General features: G+C 37.4%; 1 protein-coding gene across 1 annotated transcript in view; it reads left to right on the top strand.

Moving 5' to 3' along the window:
• LOC150085516 (uncharacterized) overlaps positions 1–20,151 on the top strand; it is a 372,167-nt gene that overhangs the window by 34,080 nt on the left and 317,936 nt on the right. Inside the window, exon 2 of the mRNA XM_090374587.1 lies at positions 1,199–1,223. Coding sequence (XP_090230713.1) covers positions 1,199–1,223 — 25 coding nt within the window. The remainder of the gene's footprint in view (positions 1–1,198; positions 1,224–20,151) is intronic.

Genomic DNA, 20,151 nt, shown 5'->3' with positions numbered 1-20,151 from the left:
AGTTGGAACAAACTTCCATCTGTTGTAGTGGAAGTCAACTACTTAAGTTCAAGGCTAGACAAACATTTGGAGTGATTGGATGGGTAAAATGGGAAGTTTTTTTGGCTAATGCTATATAAGCTAGCTTTATTTACTACTGAATACATGATGTATTCAGTAGTAAAGAAAATGTTGGGGGGGGGACACATATGAAGTAATGAAATTTTTGGATATGGCACGCACACCCAGCAAGAATATACCCACCTCCTTGACATAACATTGTCTCAGTAATACCCTCCCCATACATACTACTCAGACTCCCTCAAGTTACTGTCTGGCAGAGTAGTTGCAGCGAGATTATACACTAGCTGATCTGGATGCCTCCTGGAGAGAATAGGCTTGGTCAGGTGAGCTGTCTAGTGGCTGGCCTATGAACACCGTTTTAAAGCTGTACCCTAGAAACGTAAGGAAGATTGGATCTCACCATGATGCCCATTACTGTGGGTGACAGATCAGTTCAATCATATAAGAGGGATTCAAATTAATAAAAGTATAAACTCCTGAAATATTAGCAAATTGTTAATTTTAATCATATCTTTATTGTGGCAAAGCAGTGTACCACCTTCCACAGTAATATCCATATTAAATGGAAAGGGCAATAAGTTGTTGCTTTTAAATTATGTTTAAAAACATGTACATTTTGAAATGTGGAAAGATGTGCTGAATAAAATGTGAATACCATTTACTATAAAATAGTGAATAAAATGTGAATACCATTTACTATAAAATAGTGAATAAAAGGTTTTTCACCTCAACTACTGTATTGGTTCTCTGAACTAGATAATTATTCCTTTACCATTTTGGTCAAACTAAGCTTCACTATATGAATAAGATTTCCATTTCAAGTTGGAAGGTGTGTATTGCTATATGTACTACAATAACTGACAAAATAGCACATGACATCCATGCCGGTCATGATGCATTTCTGGTTGTTTGTGCTGGAAAAGAAACATCATGTGGAAGCACCTTTTAGCATGTCTAACTCCCTGAGTATACGAACAACTCCTGTATCTCCTCCTTCCCATATTGCTTACATTGATAAGATGTATTTAGAGTTAATAATTATGAGGTGTAAAAAGTATATTTTACAAAATCATTACTGCATTTAATTCCAGTTTATTTTCTTTCTTTTCTTTTTTTTTTTTTTTCTCTCTTTCAGGATTCAAGCTGCCAATTGGATGCTGGTAAGTTTATTCATTTCATTTATTTAATAAAAGGTAACAAAATTGATAAATTCCAAGTATTATCAGTAAAGTGTATTTATTTCCATTTATCCCCTGTCAGTTTAGTAGTTTTTTTTTCAGAGTTAGATGTTATGATATGGTGGGCCCTTGCTATTAGTATGGTTCCTGAAAATCATGACATTAATCAGAGTTAATGAAACTAGAAAATAGACGATACATTCTTTGACATTCAGGGTTATCTGTTTTACTTGTATCCTATATCTCATTAATGCAGCTCTAGAACCACCAATATTTAAAACACCTTACTTTACCATTAAACTATTTGAAAGTAGAAAGATGCACACTTTATTTTGCTTAAGGAGATGTTTAATTCTATGACAGCTTACAAAGAAAGATGAAGTTCTTACAGACTTGAATATCTGAAGACAAGAATGTTTCTGTTTCAAATTTTGAGGTTTTTGTGCAGTATGAAGAGAAAATCTGAGAATAGCAGCTACACTGGAAATTAGTATTTAGTTCTAGTAGTATCAGTATTGGCAAAATGATGTAAGGATGCAAAGCTTTTTATAGTATCAGCCAAAAATAAATTCACACTTCATTTGCCCATTCCTTCCAATAATTTGTCCAAACTGTCTTTAAATTTATTCATGTTATCCACTTCTGCAACACTATGTTGAAATTTTATTCCAGTGATCAGTTTCTCTCTGGTATGAATAACAAATCTATTCTGCAGCCATGATCTCTTAGGTTTTTCTTTCCATTGTGTGTTGTCATCTGAGAAAGAATGATGTCAGCATTTCGTTTACCTAACCCCTTTAAAGCCACAGTTACAATACACTTCAATTAGGTCTCCACATAGATGCCTAGTTCCAGACATAGCAATTTACAGAACTCAAGTCTTTCTTTTATTCCTGTAACTTGTTGCCCTTCTCTTCACCTTTTCAGATTTACTTTGTTTAAAACCAACAAGTTAAATTTTACCAAAAGATGCATTCAAGAAATCAGGGATCAAACTAAAGCAAGAGTCACCTCATCACTGAAACATTTTAGTACATAATGGGTGTATGTCAGTATAGATTATACTATGAATATATTTCAGTATACATCAACCTTGCCTTGCTGACGGAAAAGGCTGCTTGGTATATTAAATTCTCAGTTAATAAAATTATCAATATATACAGGGTGACTATATTTAAAGTTTGTGCTATTAAAAAACCAAGGACTACTGGTGGAGCTATTCTATTAGAATACCAGCAATATTAAAGTTTTGTTCAGGTGCAATAGCTATGACAAACCCACATGCCTGCAAATTATATCAGAAAATAATGGTGAAGTGTGAAGAAACAGATTCTTTAGTCTCATAAGATGTTAGACAAACCCACATGTCTGCAAATTATATCAGGAAATAATGATGAAGTGTGAAGAAACAGATTCTTTAGTCTCATAAGATGTTAGACAAACCCACATGTCTGAAAATTATATCAGGAAATAATGGTGAAATGCAAAGAAATAGATTCTTTAGTCTCATTAGATATTTAGAAACCTAACACTAAATATGAGGTAGAGCGTATTGTTCTAGCAATGGAGGTTGCGCCAACAAATAAATAAGGAAATTACAGTGAAGCACATCATTTTGACCACACAATCATACAGAAATCATCACGATTGTGATGATTTCTGTTCTATTATCTGGATAACAGTGGTTACACTCAGAAACTTCTTCCTCTAATCTATAAATTCAAATAACATTTACTCTGCGGTTACTCAAGTGAATGGAAGTAAACAAAAGATGGCCATAGAATATTGTTTGAACCATTCAAGTGAAATGTATATGAATCTTATTTCTACATGAATTTGTATTAGTACTCATAACCACAGACATTAAGAAAACCTCTATGACTCATCTGGTCATATGTGATATGGATTAATAGCAGAGATCATCACTAGTCCATGTCTTTTTGAAGAACCTTTTAACAGACTCCATATTCTGAAAATTCTGATTACTACCATCTGATTTGTCTTTTGTCCAGCACACTGACATTTTGGCTCCCCAGGAACTTGGATGTTTTAAGGCAACTACTCTATTAACGATGGTATCACATGTCATGATTTGTGTCAAGTACCTGTTTCAGATACATTTTGGTAACGAGTGGATTATTAGTCAATTTTCTGACAATACGGCCTTGTCATTTGCCCAATGTGAACACCAATAACTCTTAACTTTGGAGTTTTCTGAAAAACATCTAACTTGGTAATACTGTCATTCTTGTAAACCTGAAAGACAGGATCACATACCAACTGTTAGCATCCCACCCGAGATTTTACATTCTGCCACAAAAGACACAATTCTTCACTTTGATCGTGTTGTGAGCCACATATTGAATAATTCCTGGTATACCTGTACATGCCTATCCTGTGTTTAGCGTTATCACTTTGCTTTTCCTGGTTAAATAACTTTTTTTCTTAGTATAATTCTCATACTCTTCATATCTATAGGTTATCTATAGGACACTATCAAATATAAATGTGCCTTCCATCATCCAGTTTTCTCTACTGGTACATCAGATCAAGAACTTTAACTATAGACACCATTTACATGGATGGCTAAGGGTTTGCTTACTTCCTTTGCTGTCTTCTTTAATATAACTGGATAGATCCCATCCACCTCAGGTGCCTTTTTTATATTTAATTTCAACAATTTCTCCTCCACTTTGCTCTCAGTTATTACGAAATCACTTAGCTTCCTATTAGAGTTTAATAAGCTTATGTCTCAACATCCCTACAGAATTCCTCATGTGAGAATGTAGATGCAAAATACTCATTCAGTTTGTCAGCTATTTGAGCAGAATCATCAACAGTCGAACCATCGATATCAAGTGGACCAATCTGATTCATACTCTTCCTTCTAGAGTTTATATAAGTAAAGAAGTCTTTGCTGTTTTTCTTTGCATCCTTTGCCAAAGATTTCTCGTAATCTGCCTTTGCTTGCCTAACCTATTTTTGCTTTCGTAAAGGTGAGTACAGTGGTCCCAGACAGTTTTTAAATTCTAAGTGGGAAGCATTCAAGGAATTCATTGTGGATGCTACTAAAAGTTTCATACCTATTAAGAAATATTGTTCAAGGTTTAGGCCTAAATGGTTATCAAATGAACTGAGACTCGTGACAGAGAATAAAAATGCATGGGATGCATATAAATTATCAAGTGACTCAGAAGCCTATGACATATATAAGCTAGTCTGTAATCAGGTCACAAAGGAGGTTAGGCAGGCGAAGGCAGATTACGAGAAATCTTTGGCAAAAGATGCTAAGAAAAACAGCAAGGATTTCTTTAATTATATAAACTCTAAAAGGAAGGGGATGAATCTGATTGGTCCACTGGATATCGATGGTTCGGTTGTTGGTGATCCTGCTCAGATAGCAAATAAACTGAATGAGTATTTTGCATCTACATTCACACATGAGGAGTTATTAAGGTTTGAAAATGGCAGAAGGTTATCAAATTGTAGCAGGGTGCTTAATGATTTTGTAATAACTGAGAGCAAAGTGGAGGAGAAATTGTTGAAGTTAAACATAAGAAAGGTACCTGTGGTGGATGGGATCTATCCAGTTATATTAAAGGAGGTGGCAAAGCAACTAAGCAAACCCTTAGCCATAATTATGAGAGCATCCTTGGACTCAGGGGAGATCACCACTGACTGGAGATGTGCAAATGTATCCCCAATTCACAAAGGGGGATCGAAGGGTGATACGAGTAATTACAGACCAGTTAGTTTAACTTCTGTTCCGGGTAAAATAATGGAGTCACTGGTTAAAGATGCATTGCAGGATCATCTAGACAAGACTGCAGCAATAATTCAGACACAGCATGGATTTGTTAAGAGAAAGTCTTGTCTGACAAATTTGATAGGATATTATGATGTGGTTACAAAGGAACTGGATGCAAAAAATAACTTTGATATCATATATTTGGATTTCAGGAAAGCTTTTGACACTGTTGCACATGGAAGACTATTGTACAAATTGGAGCAGAATGGTATTAAGGGTAAGTTGCTACAATGGATAAAAGGATGGTTGAATGGGAGAAGACAGAGGGTGGTAATTAATGGGTGCTGCTCTTCATGGACTAATGTTATTAGTGTAGTCCCACAGGGTTTGGTTTTGGGTCCACTGTTGTTTTGTATATTTATCAATGATATTGATGAAGGTATATCAGGCTTAGTGTCGAAGCTTGCAGATGATACAAAGAATGGCCGGGTTAATGACAGTAATGGCAGTGTGCTACTGCAACAGGATCTAGATAATTTGGGCAGATGGGCTAAGAAGTGGCAACTGAAGTTTAACCTTCATAAATGCAAAGTACTGCATATGGGTAGAAGTAACCCCAGGGAAATGTACCAACTGTGTGGTACCACACTTAAGGTGGTAGAAAATGAAAAAGACCTGGGAGTAATAGTGCAGTCAGATATGAAGTTTTCTGAGCAATGCAGACAGGCTGCCAGGGCAGGTCATGGGGTTTTGTCAATGCTATATAGGAATTTTGCTAGCAGGGAAAAGGAGGTGATTGTCCCTCTGTATTCTTGAGTACTACGTACAGGTCTGGAGGCCTCATTTTAGGAAGGATGTAGATTTGGTCGAGCGTGTACAGAGAAGGGCAACAAGATTGGTGAGGGGAATGAAGGGATCCTCTTACCAAGAGAGGCTTAAGTTCTGCAAATTGCAGTGGCTGGAGACTAGGCACCTGCGCGATGATCTGATTGAGGTGTATAAGGCCTTGAATGGGTTGAGCACGCTGAATTCTGATGGGATCCTTCCACTTGTTCAGATTACGAACCTAAGGGGGCATAAATTCAAATTAAGGAAAGACAGATGTAGAATAGATGTGCAGAAATTTGCCTTTAGCTAGCGGGTGGTTAATTGCTGGAACAAACTTCCATCTGTCGTTGTGGAAGTTGATAGGTGAAATAAATTTAATGAGGAACTTGACAGGCATTTGGAGGGAATGGTGTGATTTTTTTTTTTTTTTTTTTTTGGCTGATGCTGAATAAGCTCATACACTTGCTTTCTTGCATCACATGCCACTACTACTACTACCTCCTTTGTGAATTGATTACAGACTAGCTTATATCTACCATAGGCTTCTGTGTAGCCTGATAATTTACATGCATCCCATTCATTTTTCTTCTCCGCCATGAATCTCATTAGTTCATCTGACATCCATTTATCCCTAAACCTTGAACAGTATTTCTTAGTTGGCATGAAAAGCCTAGTAGCTTCCAAGATTAATTCCTTGAATTCTTTCCATTTAGAATTTGCTGTTGGTCCCAATGACAGAATTTAAAATCTGTCCGAGATCACCGTAGTCACCTTTACGAAAGCAAGAACCCCTTTACTCCTGATGGTAGTTACATCTTTAAGGAAATCCCACATCAGTACACTGTGATCACTACTACCTAGTGGTTCCACTAATTTGTCACCAAATACGGAGGATGCGGAAAGGTCAGGGAATGACCACCGCATATCCCGGAGCAATATGGCCTTAGTTGCTAATGCTGCTAAAAACCAAATAACAACATAACATCCACTAATTTGTGCCCGTTGCTTTGCTGTTCTGGTGTGGGGCATGATTTCCACTTAAATTCAATTTAATTGATTGACACTATGCTAAGCTAACAGATTCCTAAATTCGGTGATACATGTTACGCTATTAAGTTTTACCTTTACCTTACGCTATCAAGTTACGAGATATATGCTATGCTATACCATACACTCTAATATACCAGGGGTGGCCAACGAGTCGATCGTGGCTTTAATTTCGGTTGATCAAGATGAATTTTAAATATACAATCATCCCTCGATTTGCGCAGTCAGGTATACTACCAAAATTTTATATTGTGCAGCGGGTTTCGCTACCTGCGCGTTATTTTTTATTATTATTTATTTTATTATTTTTTTGCATGATTTAAGATTTCATTGAACGTTTGCAGCTGTTGGTATTATTGCAAATGCAATAAGATTGAGTTTACTACCCGTTTATAATTAGATTACACTTACAGAAAAGCCCAATAAACCGGAAAGTGCAAATTGTTTTTATTGTTTTATGGTCGTGACCTCCAGAAATAGCTTTAGAGAAATATCACAAAGGTGTTCAAAACTGATTCTTATAACAATATAACCAAACAGAGCAATAAACAGTGGTGTGTTTGTCTGGTTATTTTGGAAACAACTTCGTCATTCAGGAATCCTCTTCATCAATTATCCTATGTTAGCTGTTCAGACAGGATATTTTTCCGATCCGTGCAATTTAAAGTGTTAAGTCGGTAAGCATTGCTTTTGCTGTTTTAATAACTGGACAGTACTTATACGTTAATTTAATTTAAAATGAATGAACCCTTTGATTTAAAATGAATACTACAAAAAAGAGTAAAACATATCATTTTCATCAAGAGTGGGAACTAGAATACTTTTTTTGTAATGGTGAAAGAAAAATGTTGCTGTTTGATTTGCAGTGCTTCCGTGGCTATACCCAAAAAAGAAAATTTAGAAAGGCACTTCAACGCCCTCCATGGTAAATACCAATCGGATTTTCTGTCGAATAGTGACCTTAGAAAAAATAAATTAGAACTTAAATCCAGATTATTCGCGCAGCAAAATTTCTTGATGACACCTAATTTACAATCTAAAGCAGTAACTGTAGCATCATTTAAAGTGAATTAATCTTCTTGCAAAAAAATGCAAATCATTTTCTGATGGTCAGTTCATCAAAGATGCATTTTTAGAAATAACAGATTCTCTTTTTGAAAATTAAGAACAAAAATGAAATTAAAAGTGCCCTTCAAGATCTGCAATCATCTTGAAATACTGTGATGCGAAGCATTGAAAAAATGAGTAAAAATATGAGCGAACAGTTGTGTGCTGATATTGCTAATTGTGTAGTTGCTCATTTTTATTCGAATGGTTTTTGATGATTCTGCCACTAGAGAAGAACTGCTGGGTATGGTTTCATTAAAAGAAAGAACTAGAGATATTGATATCTTTAACTCATTCAAACATTTTATTGAAAAAATTAAATTACCACTATTTAAGCTCGTATCAGTAACAACAGATGGAGCTAAAGCAATGACAGGGCATCTTAACGGATTCATCGCATTGTGCCAAAAGGTTTATGAATTCCCAGATTTTTTGAGTTACCACTGTATCATCCACCAACAACCGTTAGCCAGCAAAAGATTAAATACTAAAAGTGTTATGGACATTGCTTTCAAAATCGTGAATTCCATCAGAGGACAATCTCTTCAAAGGAGACTTTTCAAAATGCAACTCGATGAAAAGAACCAGATCTGATATTACACACAGATGTGAGGTGGCTGAGTCGGAGTAAGTTTCTACAGAGATTTCGAAATTTGCTGAATGAAATTAAAAAATTTGTTTAAGGAATTAAAAAATTTGTTCATCAAAGGGGAGATGATTATCAGCAGCTACAAGGTATGAGTGGTTGTGTGATCTGGCTTTTTTGGAAGATTTTACCAGTAAATTAAGTGATGTAAATTTGGAATTACAAGGAAAAAAATAAAAATGTCGGTGACATGATTAGTAGCATTTCTACATATAAATATCAATTTTTTGCAATGGATAAGGATTTCAAAGAAAAAAATTCGACCATTTTGCCAATATGCAAGATCATTTGCAAAAATATCCTGTTTTTGAATTTAATAGTGAGAAATATGTTTCTGAAATTGAGAATGTTGTGGACGATTTTGAAACTAGATTCAGTGATTTTAAAACAATTGAAGACATTGTTCAATATATTTCTTATCCATTTAACGTCGACTTAGATACGAAACAAATTGCAGAAAAAATCTCTGCGATTTTTCACATGGAGAAAATATTACTTGAAAATGAAATTATTACATTGCGAAACGATATCTTCCTAAAAGTACCCGAGAAAAGTACCCAAATGTTAAAAAATGCAGTGAACTTTTAAATTCCTGTTTAGGTTCCACATATCTGTGTGAATCGACCTTTTCGTGTTTGAAACAGACAAAGACAAAGAATCGCTGTGCACTTATGGACTTACACACAGAAGATTCTTTACGGTTGGCCTTATCACAGTGTATCCCCGATTTTGAAAGCTTGGCAGATGACACGAAGACACGAACTTCGCATAAATTAAAATTTTAAATACGTATGAATTTGAAATAAGAATTCTGAATTGTATTGAATTTTAAAATTTATAAACAACATTTTTCAATATGTGTTGATTAACTTTTTTAACCTTGTATAATGAAATTTTTGAGATGGTAGATCGCGGCAAATTTTGAAGGAAAAAAGTAGATCGCGGCACATTTTGAAGGAAAAAAGTAGATTGCATCACAAATTAAGTTGGCCACCCTGTAATATACTATGACAATGGCGGCAAATTTCAAACGAGTAAAGGTTCTACATATATTAAGTAGTAGTCTACAAAATCTCTAGCTAAATTCAAAATAAACTCAGGAGCATGATAAGGACTATAAAGCTACTTATAGAAAATAAATTAATATGACAATTAAGTAAATAAAACAGCAAAAATTTATCAAAAACAGCACTGTTTTGAAAAAATTCTGGAAATTCAAACAGATTCAAAAACGAAATAATTCATATTTAACAACAATTAAATTAGTTGAGATATTTGCACTGAAGGCACTGCCAATGTACATCTATCCATTTCTATAGTTTTGCATTATGTGCAACTGCATTAATATTGTGTGTTTAAGTGATAACATAAAAAGTGTTTATTTTCTAAGTGATAACATAAACACTTTTTATGTTATCACTTAGAAAATTCAATTTTTAACTAGTCTACCTTTAATTTTTCTTTGGAAGTAAGTTATGTAATATCTATAATATAATTATAATTGATGATTACAATTAGTAAATTTAAAATTCACAGAATTTTCTCTCTCTCTCTCTCTCTCTCTGGATACTCAAAATTTTTTTGGCTGGTGCAGCATGAGCCTCAGGCTTCCTTGCACCATATAGCTAATAATAATAATCTAACAATAATGATAAAATTTCCATAATTTCATTAAGTGAATCTTATTTGGAAATCAAAAATGACATCAGCTTATATGTTGATGCTGTAAATAGATATATTTATTCACTGATGAAGAAAAGAAAGAACTACGAAGTGACATACACCGATGAACTGAAACATTATGACCATCTACCTAATATGATGTTGGTCCTCCACGTGCAGCCAAAACAGCTTGTACCTGGCCCCCACAAGATTTCTAAATGTGTCTTGCGGTATCTGGTACCAACATGTAACCAGCAGATCCTTTAACTCCTGTAAGGTCCGTGGTTGTGACTCCGCAGATTGGAGTTGCAGTTCCAACACAAACCACAGATGCTCAATGGGATTGATGTCTGGGGAATTTGGAGGCCAGAGCAATACCTGGAAGTCTTCCTCATGTTCCGCGAACCAGTCTCGAACAGTCCGGGCGGGGTGGCATGGCGCATTATCCTGCTGAAAGACAGCACTGCCAGAGAAAGACCATTGCCACGAAAGGGTGTACCTGGTCAGCAATGATGTTTTGATAGGTGGTAGACATCAGAGTGCCCGGAATGTCAATGATTGGACCCAGGGTATCCAGCAGAACATTGTCCAAAGCATGACACAGGCGCCACCGGCTTGTTTTTGTCCCACGGTGCATCCAGGTGCAATCACTTCTCCAGGTAAATGGCGCACACATACCTGGCTGTCCACATGGTGCGACAGGAAACGTGATTCATTGGACCAGATGATCTTCTTCCAATCACTCAAGGTTCAGTTTTGATGCTTGCGTGCCCACTGTAGGCCCTGTTGCCAGTGAACCATAGTTAGCATGGCACTCGGAGCTGCCTACGGCTGCGCAGCCCCATTTTAAACAGGGTTCAATGTACTGTGTGTTGTGACACATTATACCCATCACCAGCTATTTACGCCACAGTTGCCCTTCTGTTGCCACGTACCATCCTCAAAGATTGATGAGCCGTGGTCGTCCACCTCGCCGGTGGTTCGTGGGTTTCCCTTTTAATTCAATTTCCCTTTTAATTCAATTTCAATTTAAGTGGCTGGAAACATAAATGGCTGAGTTATTTGTAATTGAAAGAAGGGTCATTTTGTAAATGTTGTGTAAACGTCATCCAAAATAGAATGAATCTTGCTCCTATAATACCAATAATACAACTGTGTGGTAGACAAATGCTGGCAATTTGATGTCATAAAGATTCTGGAAGGGTATCTACTGCTGAATCAGTTCAAATTGAAGGTAACTTTTGTGCCTTGCTACAGTATCGTGTAAATGGCTTGGATAAAATTTTTCGGCAACATTTAAGAACAAGTGCCAGCAATGAAATGTATACAAGTTCCATAGTACATAATGGCATAATTAGTATATTTGGAAACATTTTATAATTAAGACTTGTGAGTAAAGTTAATAAATCAAAAATTTTTTCGGGCTAGCAGATGAAACTACCGATACTATACAAGTGGAACAGATTTTGCTGTGTGTTTGGTATGCTGACAAGGAAAATATGAAGTTAGAAGATTTCCTCACCTTTGTCATAGTAACTGATGTGATTGGCACTTCACTCAAAAACTTTAATAGATATAGGGTTCAATTTAAAAAGCCTTCGTGGACAAGGGTATAATGGAGCAGCAGGTATGCATGGACAATTTCGAGGTGTTCAAGCATTCTAAGAGAAAAATACCTGAAAGTTTTATATACACATTGTACACACTATAGCGTGTATAGTTTATGTATACACTATATTCTTTATCAAAGATTTAAGCAATGTGCTACACAGTGTGTAGCACATTGCTTAAATTTATGTTCATCCAACTCTACTGCAGTTGCTGATATCTAAAATGCATTCAGTGTTCTTTCTGAAGTGTGTATATTTTTTCATATGTCTGCAGAGTTGAACTGCTGCGCTTAAAAATACTATTAAGGAAATGAAACCGAACTCAAATATAACCCAAATAAAGACTTTGTGTAAAACTCGTCGGGTGTGATAGCCCGAGGCAGTTATGTTATTCAAACACTTCACATAACCAATTGTTTCATCTCTTGAAACCATTAAATTAGAACACATGGATGATTCATCAAAAAGGAAAATGCGTTATTAAATAGCATATGCCCATTTCCTTTTCTGGTTGCAATTTTTACTTTGGGTAAACTGCTCTTTAACTACAACCTCTCAGAATATTTCAAACAAAGGAAATTGATTTGGTAAATGCTGTAATGCAAATCCACGACATTATTATGACATTAGTATATTGTACTTGATACAATATATACTAATGTCAGAGAGACTTCAGATACAAACTTCAAACAGAACATCTATAATGAAGTAAAATATGTGGAAAAACTGAAGGTAGAAGAGTCAGTTCCACATATGATTTTTTTTCGAGGTTGGCATTCGAGGTGAGCGGACGCGCTTAGACAGGGCTCCTCAGTTAAGTGGTTTACTTTTGGATAGTGCTTTTAAATATTTGATTTATTTAGATATTGTTGGATTATTTTGTTATAGGTTTTCCTGTAACTGTTTGATTTTAATAATATTATAGATATAATTTTTTAAAGTTACTTTCATTGATATTTATTTAATATTATAATGGTAGTTACGAGATCTGCCTTAAACACGTCACAGGGTATCGTGACTCACACGGAAATAGCAGATGGCGATTTACGGGTGAGTCATGATTTAATCCGTTGTGGAACCTGTGGAATGTTTTCCAAGGTCGACCTGGTGACTAATCCTACCTCACCTGGGGATTCTTTTCTTTGTGATCGATGTAAGGAGTGCACCGATCTTAAATTACAATTTGGTGCACTGAGGGAACAATTTGAGTCCCTGAAAAAACGAGTGCTTGCCCTCGAAAATAATGCATCTGGGAGCTCGTCAGGGACTCAAAACTCCAGCAATCTACCAAGTGATGCACACCCGATTCGAGCCTCAAAACAGAAAAACCAAGTGCAAACTACTCTGGTTAAAAAGGACATTGTATTATTAGGAGACTCCATTGTCAGGGAAACGGGGAATATTTTTTGTAATAAAGATAGGTGGAGGAGAACCAGGGTATGTCTGCCGGGAGCAACTATTGATGATGTCACCAACAGACTGTCAGATTTTAAAGGGGGTAAAGAAAATATTATTATTCATGTGGGGACAAACGATATTAAACGTACACGATCTGACGATTTGTTGGAAAAATACAGGACCATGCTGAGGAAATGTCGCGAGCTAGGCCATAATGTCTATGTGTCTGCAATTCTGCCCAGACACGATAGGAGGGATTATATGTTAAGAGCCTTGTGGATTAACTCAAGACTTGAAGGAATCTGCAAGGCTTTAGGGGGTAAATTTCTATCAGCATGGCCCACACTTGTAGGTAGAAGGAATTTGTTTTGTAGAGACGGGATACACTTAAACAAAGGTGGTGCAAACGTTTTTGCCAGTATTATTGAGGATACCTTAAAGGTTCAGGGAAACTGCTAGTTAGGGGGGATGTGGGTAATACTGACACGCGTTTATCTGATAATATTGGTCAAAGTAACTCTTGCACATACCTCAAGAGTTCTTATCTGTTACCCCAACTGGACGTATTATCTAGATGTTCTGGGGGCACAAACGTTTCACGTGGGCGGGTAGCTAATGCCAGGGAAGAGAGCCTAAAAAACTTCAAGGGTTGTGTTAGGGTTGTTAAATATACAAGAACAGTAAATCTTAATTGTTTATACAGTAACGTTAGAAGTGTCGTCAATAAAATGAGCGAATTCGAACTGCTGGTTAAAACAAGTAACGCGGACATAATAGGGCTTACAGAGACGTGGTGCCACCCGGAAATTGGCGATGATGAGTTTCAGTACGGCTTGTATAATGTATTTAGGAAGGATAGGTTAGATAGAAGGGGTGGTGGGGTAATGCTTCTTATCAGAAGCAGCCTGAGTGCGACGATAGCTTTCCCGGATTCAGACGTTTCACATGCTAGTACAGAGTCTGTATGGTGTGAGATAGTTGGAAACAAAGGTATAATGCGAGTAGGAGTAATCTACAGACCAGGTGATTGTGAAGATTATGACAAAAGCCTCTACATGCAAATGGAATGGGCAAGTAAGCGTCAATGCCTTATTATGGGTGATTTCAATCTGCCTCTAATTGATTGGAGTAAATGGGAAGGAAACTCGACATGGGGAACAAAATTTTTAAATCAACTAGATGACTGTTATTTGTATCAACATGTCAGGGAAAGTACTAGAGAAAAGAATATCCTAGACCTCATCATCACACATGAATCAGATGACATAACAGGGCTGACAGTAGAGGAACCAGTAGCAGGAAGTGATCACGGAGTTCTACGGTGGATGATGACGAGAGAGGAAGCAGAAGTAAAAGGCAAAGGAATGGGTTTTAATTTCAGAAAAGGAAATTACGATGCCTTAAGGTACTACATGGCCTCTATTAACTGGGTAGATATCGCGCAGAGAATGAATACAATTGAACTGTGGTACGCTTTTAAAACATTAATCACAGATGCCTTGAATGCGTATATACCATTAAAAAAATACTCCACGAGAAGGGTTCCAAGTTGGATGAATAGTGAAGTTGCCACATTACTTGAGCAGAAAAAGGTGGCATGGAAAAGTTACAGAGCAATAAAAAGTACTGAAGCCTATAACAGCTACAAGGTGATGTGTAATAGAGCCACAGAAAAGGTTCGACAGGCAAAGGCAGTTTATGAGAAATCACTAGCAAACAGAGCAAAGAGGGGGGATAAAGAATTCTTCACATATATAAATGCCAAGAAGAGCAGGACAAACCAGATCGGACCTTTATGTAAGGGAAAGGGGATAGTAATAAATACACCAGCTGCCGTTGCAGATGAACTCAACAGTTATTTTGCATCGATATTTACAAATGAAAAGCCTTTTGTGGCAAAGGGAAATTGTGGGAGCGAAGTTAAAAAATATGTAATTAATGATATTGAAATTTCGCAAGATTATTTAATGAAAAAACTTTCGAGCCTACAGACCAGTAAGGCTCCTGGAGTTGATGGAATATACCCTATAATCTTAAGAGAGGCGGCAAGCGAGTGCATTGAACCATTGAGGCTAATTATGCGAGCATCATTAGACTCTGGGGAGATTCCCTTGGATTGGAAAAGTGCAAATGTATCTCCCATACATAAGGGTGGCTCTAAAAGTGAAGTTGGAAATTATCGACCTGTCAGTCTGACTTCAGTAGTAGGGAAAATCATGGAGGCAATGATCAAGGGTGGAATTCAGGATCATTTGGATCGAATTGAAATTCTCAAGGATACTCAGCATGGTTTCGTAAAGGGAAAATCATGTTTAACAAATCTGGTTCGCTATTTCGAAAGGGTCACTCACGAGCTGGATTTAGGGAATAATTTCGACATTGTTTATTTAGATTTCAGCAAAGCTTTTGACTCAGTCCCACATGAGCGGTTGCTTTATAAGCTGGAACAGGTTGGAATCACTGGGAAAATCCTTAGATGGATAGAAGGATGGCTTCAGGGCAGGAGGCAGAGGGTTGTGATAAATGGCTATTCCTCAGATTGGGTTGATGTAAGAAGTGGGGTTCCCCAAGGATCAGTATTAGGACCACTGTTGTTTTTAATTTTCATAAACGACATTGATGAAGGGATAGAGGGCGTGATGTCTAAATTTGCAGATGATGTTAAAATTGGTAGAGTAGTTAATGATCACTGTCAAGCTGAGCTTCTTCAGAGAGACCTAGATAGACTTCAGGAATGGTCAGAAAAATGGCAGCTCTGCTTTAATCCAACAAAGTGTAAGGTATTACACCTGGGAAACAGTAATCCCAAAATAACTTATTCACTTGGTGGAGTTCAACTAAAGCCAGTACTGGAGGAAAGGGACTTGGGTGTTACGATACGGTCAGACATGAAATTCTCTGAGCATTGTAAACAGGTTGCAAGGAAGGCCCATGGTGTCCTATCAATGATCTATCGAACTTTTGCAAGTAGAGATAGGGACGTGATAATCCCATTATATAAGGCTTATGTTAGACCACACTTGGAATACTGTGTTCAAGTATGGAGACCGCACCTGAAGAAAGACATCGAGCTTCTTGAAAGGGTGCAAAGAAGGGTAACTCGCCTGGTGAGATCGGCAAAAGGGCGTCCTTATGAAGAAAGACTTCGAATATGTGGGTTGCAGAGTTTGGAAACTAGACACCTTAGAGGAGATTTGATTGAGGTGTTTAAGGCTCTGAGAGGCATCAGTAAAATGAATGAGGACAAAATTTTCAAGATTACAAATGATGCTAGAACTAGGGGACATAAATTCAAGTTACGGGGGGAAATGTTTAGATTGGATTGCAGGAAGTTCTATTTTAGCCAGCGAGTTATAAATTACTGGAATAAGTTGCCTTCATGGGTGGTAGAGGCCGACAGTTTGGGGAAATTCAAAGGTCATCTGGATAGTACTTTCGGGTAAGGGAAGCACATAGGATGATAGGTTTAATTTCCTTTTTATTTATTTTTTATTTTATTAATTATTATTATTTATTTATTTTTTTTTTTGTTTTTATCATTGTTTTGTTCGGATTTATATTTTTTTTATTATTTTTTTTTTTATTTTTTTTTTTGGCTGGTGCAGCATAAGCCATAGGCTTTCTTGCACCATGCGGCCGTTACTAATACTAATACTAATATATATAGAATTCAGATAAACAGACATATTGTGCCTTTTCATACTCCCTGAAGAGTATTATTAGATAACAGTTTTTATTTCATATGGATTTACCTGTGATTACTTCTCTAACCAAAAGGTCCATGATCTTTTGGTTAGAGAAGACAATTGTTTCTCTGCAGTGCCTCATTCCTGCATATGCTATGAAGAATAAAAAATGCAAAAGTATTACTTCAGTTGCACAATTTTATGAAGACAGTTTACCATGAATGCCTGATGTTATTTGTTAGGAATATGAGCTGTGGAGAACAGTAAATGAAACAACATTGCCAGCTATTGCCATTGAAGCATTAGCTCTTTCTGACAGTGTGAGGTGTGTATGTCCAATTCGTAGTCTGGTCAGAACAACTTCCTCTCTCCTTGATTTCCTTGTGCTTGTTTTCCAATGTTCAACTTTTGGTTTGTATAATTTATTTGAAATTTGTTTTTGCCAGAGTTCTTGCCATTGTGTCAGAGAGCGGTTTTGAATGATTGGTTTGTAATCCTGATACGGAACTGGGAAAGGTTGTTTCTGAAGGTTAGTTGTTGATTTTGCAAATCTATCAGCTTCTTCGTTTCCTTTTATCCCTTTGTGTCCTGGTATCCAGCAGAAAAGTATTTCTTGTTTTTCTTTTGTTAAATCTGTTAATATCTGTTTAATTTGCACTAGAACTGGATGGGTTATATTGGTCGTGGTTTGAATGGCTTGTATTGCACTTAATGAATCAGAGTATATTACTGTTCTCAAATGATATGTGGTTCTGAAGTATTCCAGGGCTATCTGAACCGCTACTAATTCTGCAGTGTAGACGCTGCATTCTTTTGGAAGTTGGCGTGCCAGTGTAGTGTCTGGGAATACTGCCGATGCTCTCACATGGTTCTCTGCTTTTGATCCATCTGTATATATTGGTACATGGTTGGGATATTTAGTTCTATGTGCTGCATGCAGTTGTTGAAAGTTAATGTCTGATAAGTTATTTTTATTCCAGGTTTGTGTGGAGAGTTCGCAAGTTGCGGAGTGGTTTATCCATGGTGGTATTATGTGCCTTTCAAGATTTGCAACACATGACAACATATGTTGCAAATCTTGACTGCAACATATGACAACATATGTTGCAGTTAAGATCATATGTTGTCAGTAGCTCTTGCAGTCTGATACCTAGAGGCTTGTTTGCACTTTTGCGATTCCTATATATGTTTTCCCATTTTAGTGAGAATAATGATGTCCAAGTCGGATGATTTCTTGTGGATCTTATCTTGTATGCATAGAGTAGGGCCAGCTGTTGTCTCCTGAGGAACAATGGTAGTTCATTCGCTTCTGTATAAAGACTGTATGAAGGTGATGTGCGGAATGCTCCTGTTGCTATTCGTAGTGCACTATGGTGAATTGGATCTAACCATTTGAGGGCGCTCTTTTTGGCGGAAGCATAAACAGGTGCTCCGTAATCTATTTTTGATCTTACTAGTGTTTTGTACAGATTGAGCAGGGTATAACGGTCTGCTCCCCAAGATACTGATGTTAATAATAAAACAGGCCTACGTGCTCTGGATTCATAATGCGAAAATTTATTTTCGCATTATGAATTTATTTACCAACTTCCAGTCAGCACACGCACGGGGCCACCTCCTCTCAACTGCCCGAACCTTACTAACTCGCGCCTGGACACACTCCAGCTCCACAGATGAAAGACGCAAAGAGATCACCAGAGTCAAAGTAGACCTTACGAGGTGTGGCTACCCCATCGACGTCCTTGACAGGTGTTGTTGTTGTTATTTGGTTTTTAGGAGCATTAGCAACTAAGGCCATATTGCTCCGGGATATGCGGTGGGCAATCCCTGACCTTTCCGCATCCTCCGTATTTGGTGGTGACGGGCTCGAACCCCGGTCTAATCAAGAAGCGTGTGCTACGCACTGCTGCTCCTTCCCACCTGGCTACAGAGGCACCTTGACAGGTGTGATCTACAAGCACGCGACAACGTGACGACCAACAGCAACGCCAACGGTGACGAGTCATCCACGAGGGCATTCATCCCATACTACCCCAACCTGTCACAGCAGATCGGTAGAATCCTAAGATCGCATGGGATAAAGTGCATCCAACTCCCAGGCAAGAAACTGCGTTCTCTCCTTTCCAACATAAAAACACCTGTCCCCACCCTTCTACAGAGTGGTTTGGTCTATCGCATCTCTTGCCGTGACTGCACGAGCTGCTACTTTGGAGAGACTGGACGTCGACTCGAGAAACGTCTCTCAGAACATAAAAGGGCGATCCGTTTGGCAGATGTAGAACACTCAGCAATCGCCGAGCATGTCTGGACAACCCACCACGACATCGACCCACACCGCGATGTCGTGGTTGTGGACAGGTCCCACCATTACCTGAGGCGTACCTGGCTGGAATCGCTAAATATAAAATGCTCGGACACCGCTTTGAACAGGAACAGTGGTTGTCAAGTTAACCCCATCACAGAGTCAGTAATTCTATCCATAGACAAACGCTGGCCACGTCACCACCATACGTCACAGCCACAAACATCAACAAACAATTAACCACGTGCCTCACGCACCATCCTGGCAGTGCATCTCTATTCCAACTGCCATTCAAGTATTTTAATCCGATGAAGGCTGCCACCCAGCCGAAAGCTAATTTATTTATTGTAGTTTTATTAATGCTCTGTGTAACAAAATAAAAATAAATTTTCGCAATACTGATGTTAAGACTTTAAGGATATTAAGTCGTCTCATACATTGTATTCGTAATTGCTTTATATGTTCTACGAAGGATAACTTGTCTAAAGTGAGTCCAAGAAATTTTACGCTTTGTTTGACGTGTATTTTGTGACCTTCTATTGTTAGTTCAGGGTCCGGATGTAAATTTCTTTTCCTACAGAAGTGTACGCAGACTGTTTTTTGTTGTGAAATTCTAAATCCGTTTTTCTGGGCCCAACTACTGATTTTGTTAATTGCGCATTGCAGTTGCCTTTCTATTGTTCCCATATTCTGTGCTTGATACGATATACTGAAGTCATCCACATATAGTGCATGCGACACCGTGGATGGCAGTTGTTTTGTGATGCCATTTATTTTTATGACGAATAGTATAGCATAGCACTAAGGACAGACCCCTGGGGGACTCCTTCTTCTTGTTTATATGTTTTTGACATGGTGTTCTGTACTCTGACCTGA

This window comes from Mastigoproctus giganteus, chromosome 5 (genome assembly GCF_048544385.1).
Source record: "Mastigoproctus giganteus isolate SK-2022 chromosome 5, ASM4854438v1, whole genome shotgun sequence".
In the NCBI taxonomy this organism is placed as follows: Eukaryota; Metazoa; Arthropoda; class Arachnida; order Uropygi; family Thelyphonidae; genus Mastigoproctus; species Mastigoproctus giganteus.
Note: the sequence above shows the minus strand (reverse complement) of the source record. Positions and strands in the feature narration are given on the sequence as shown.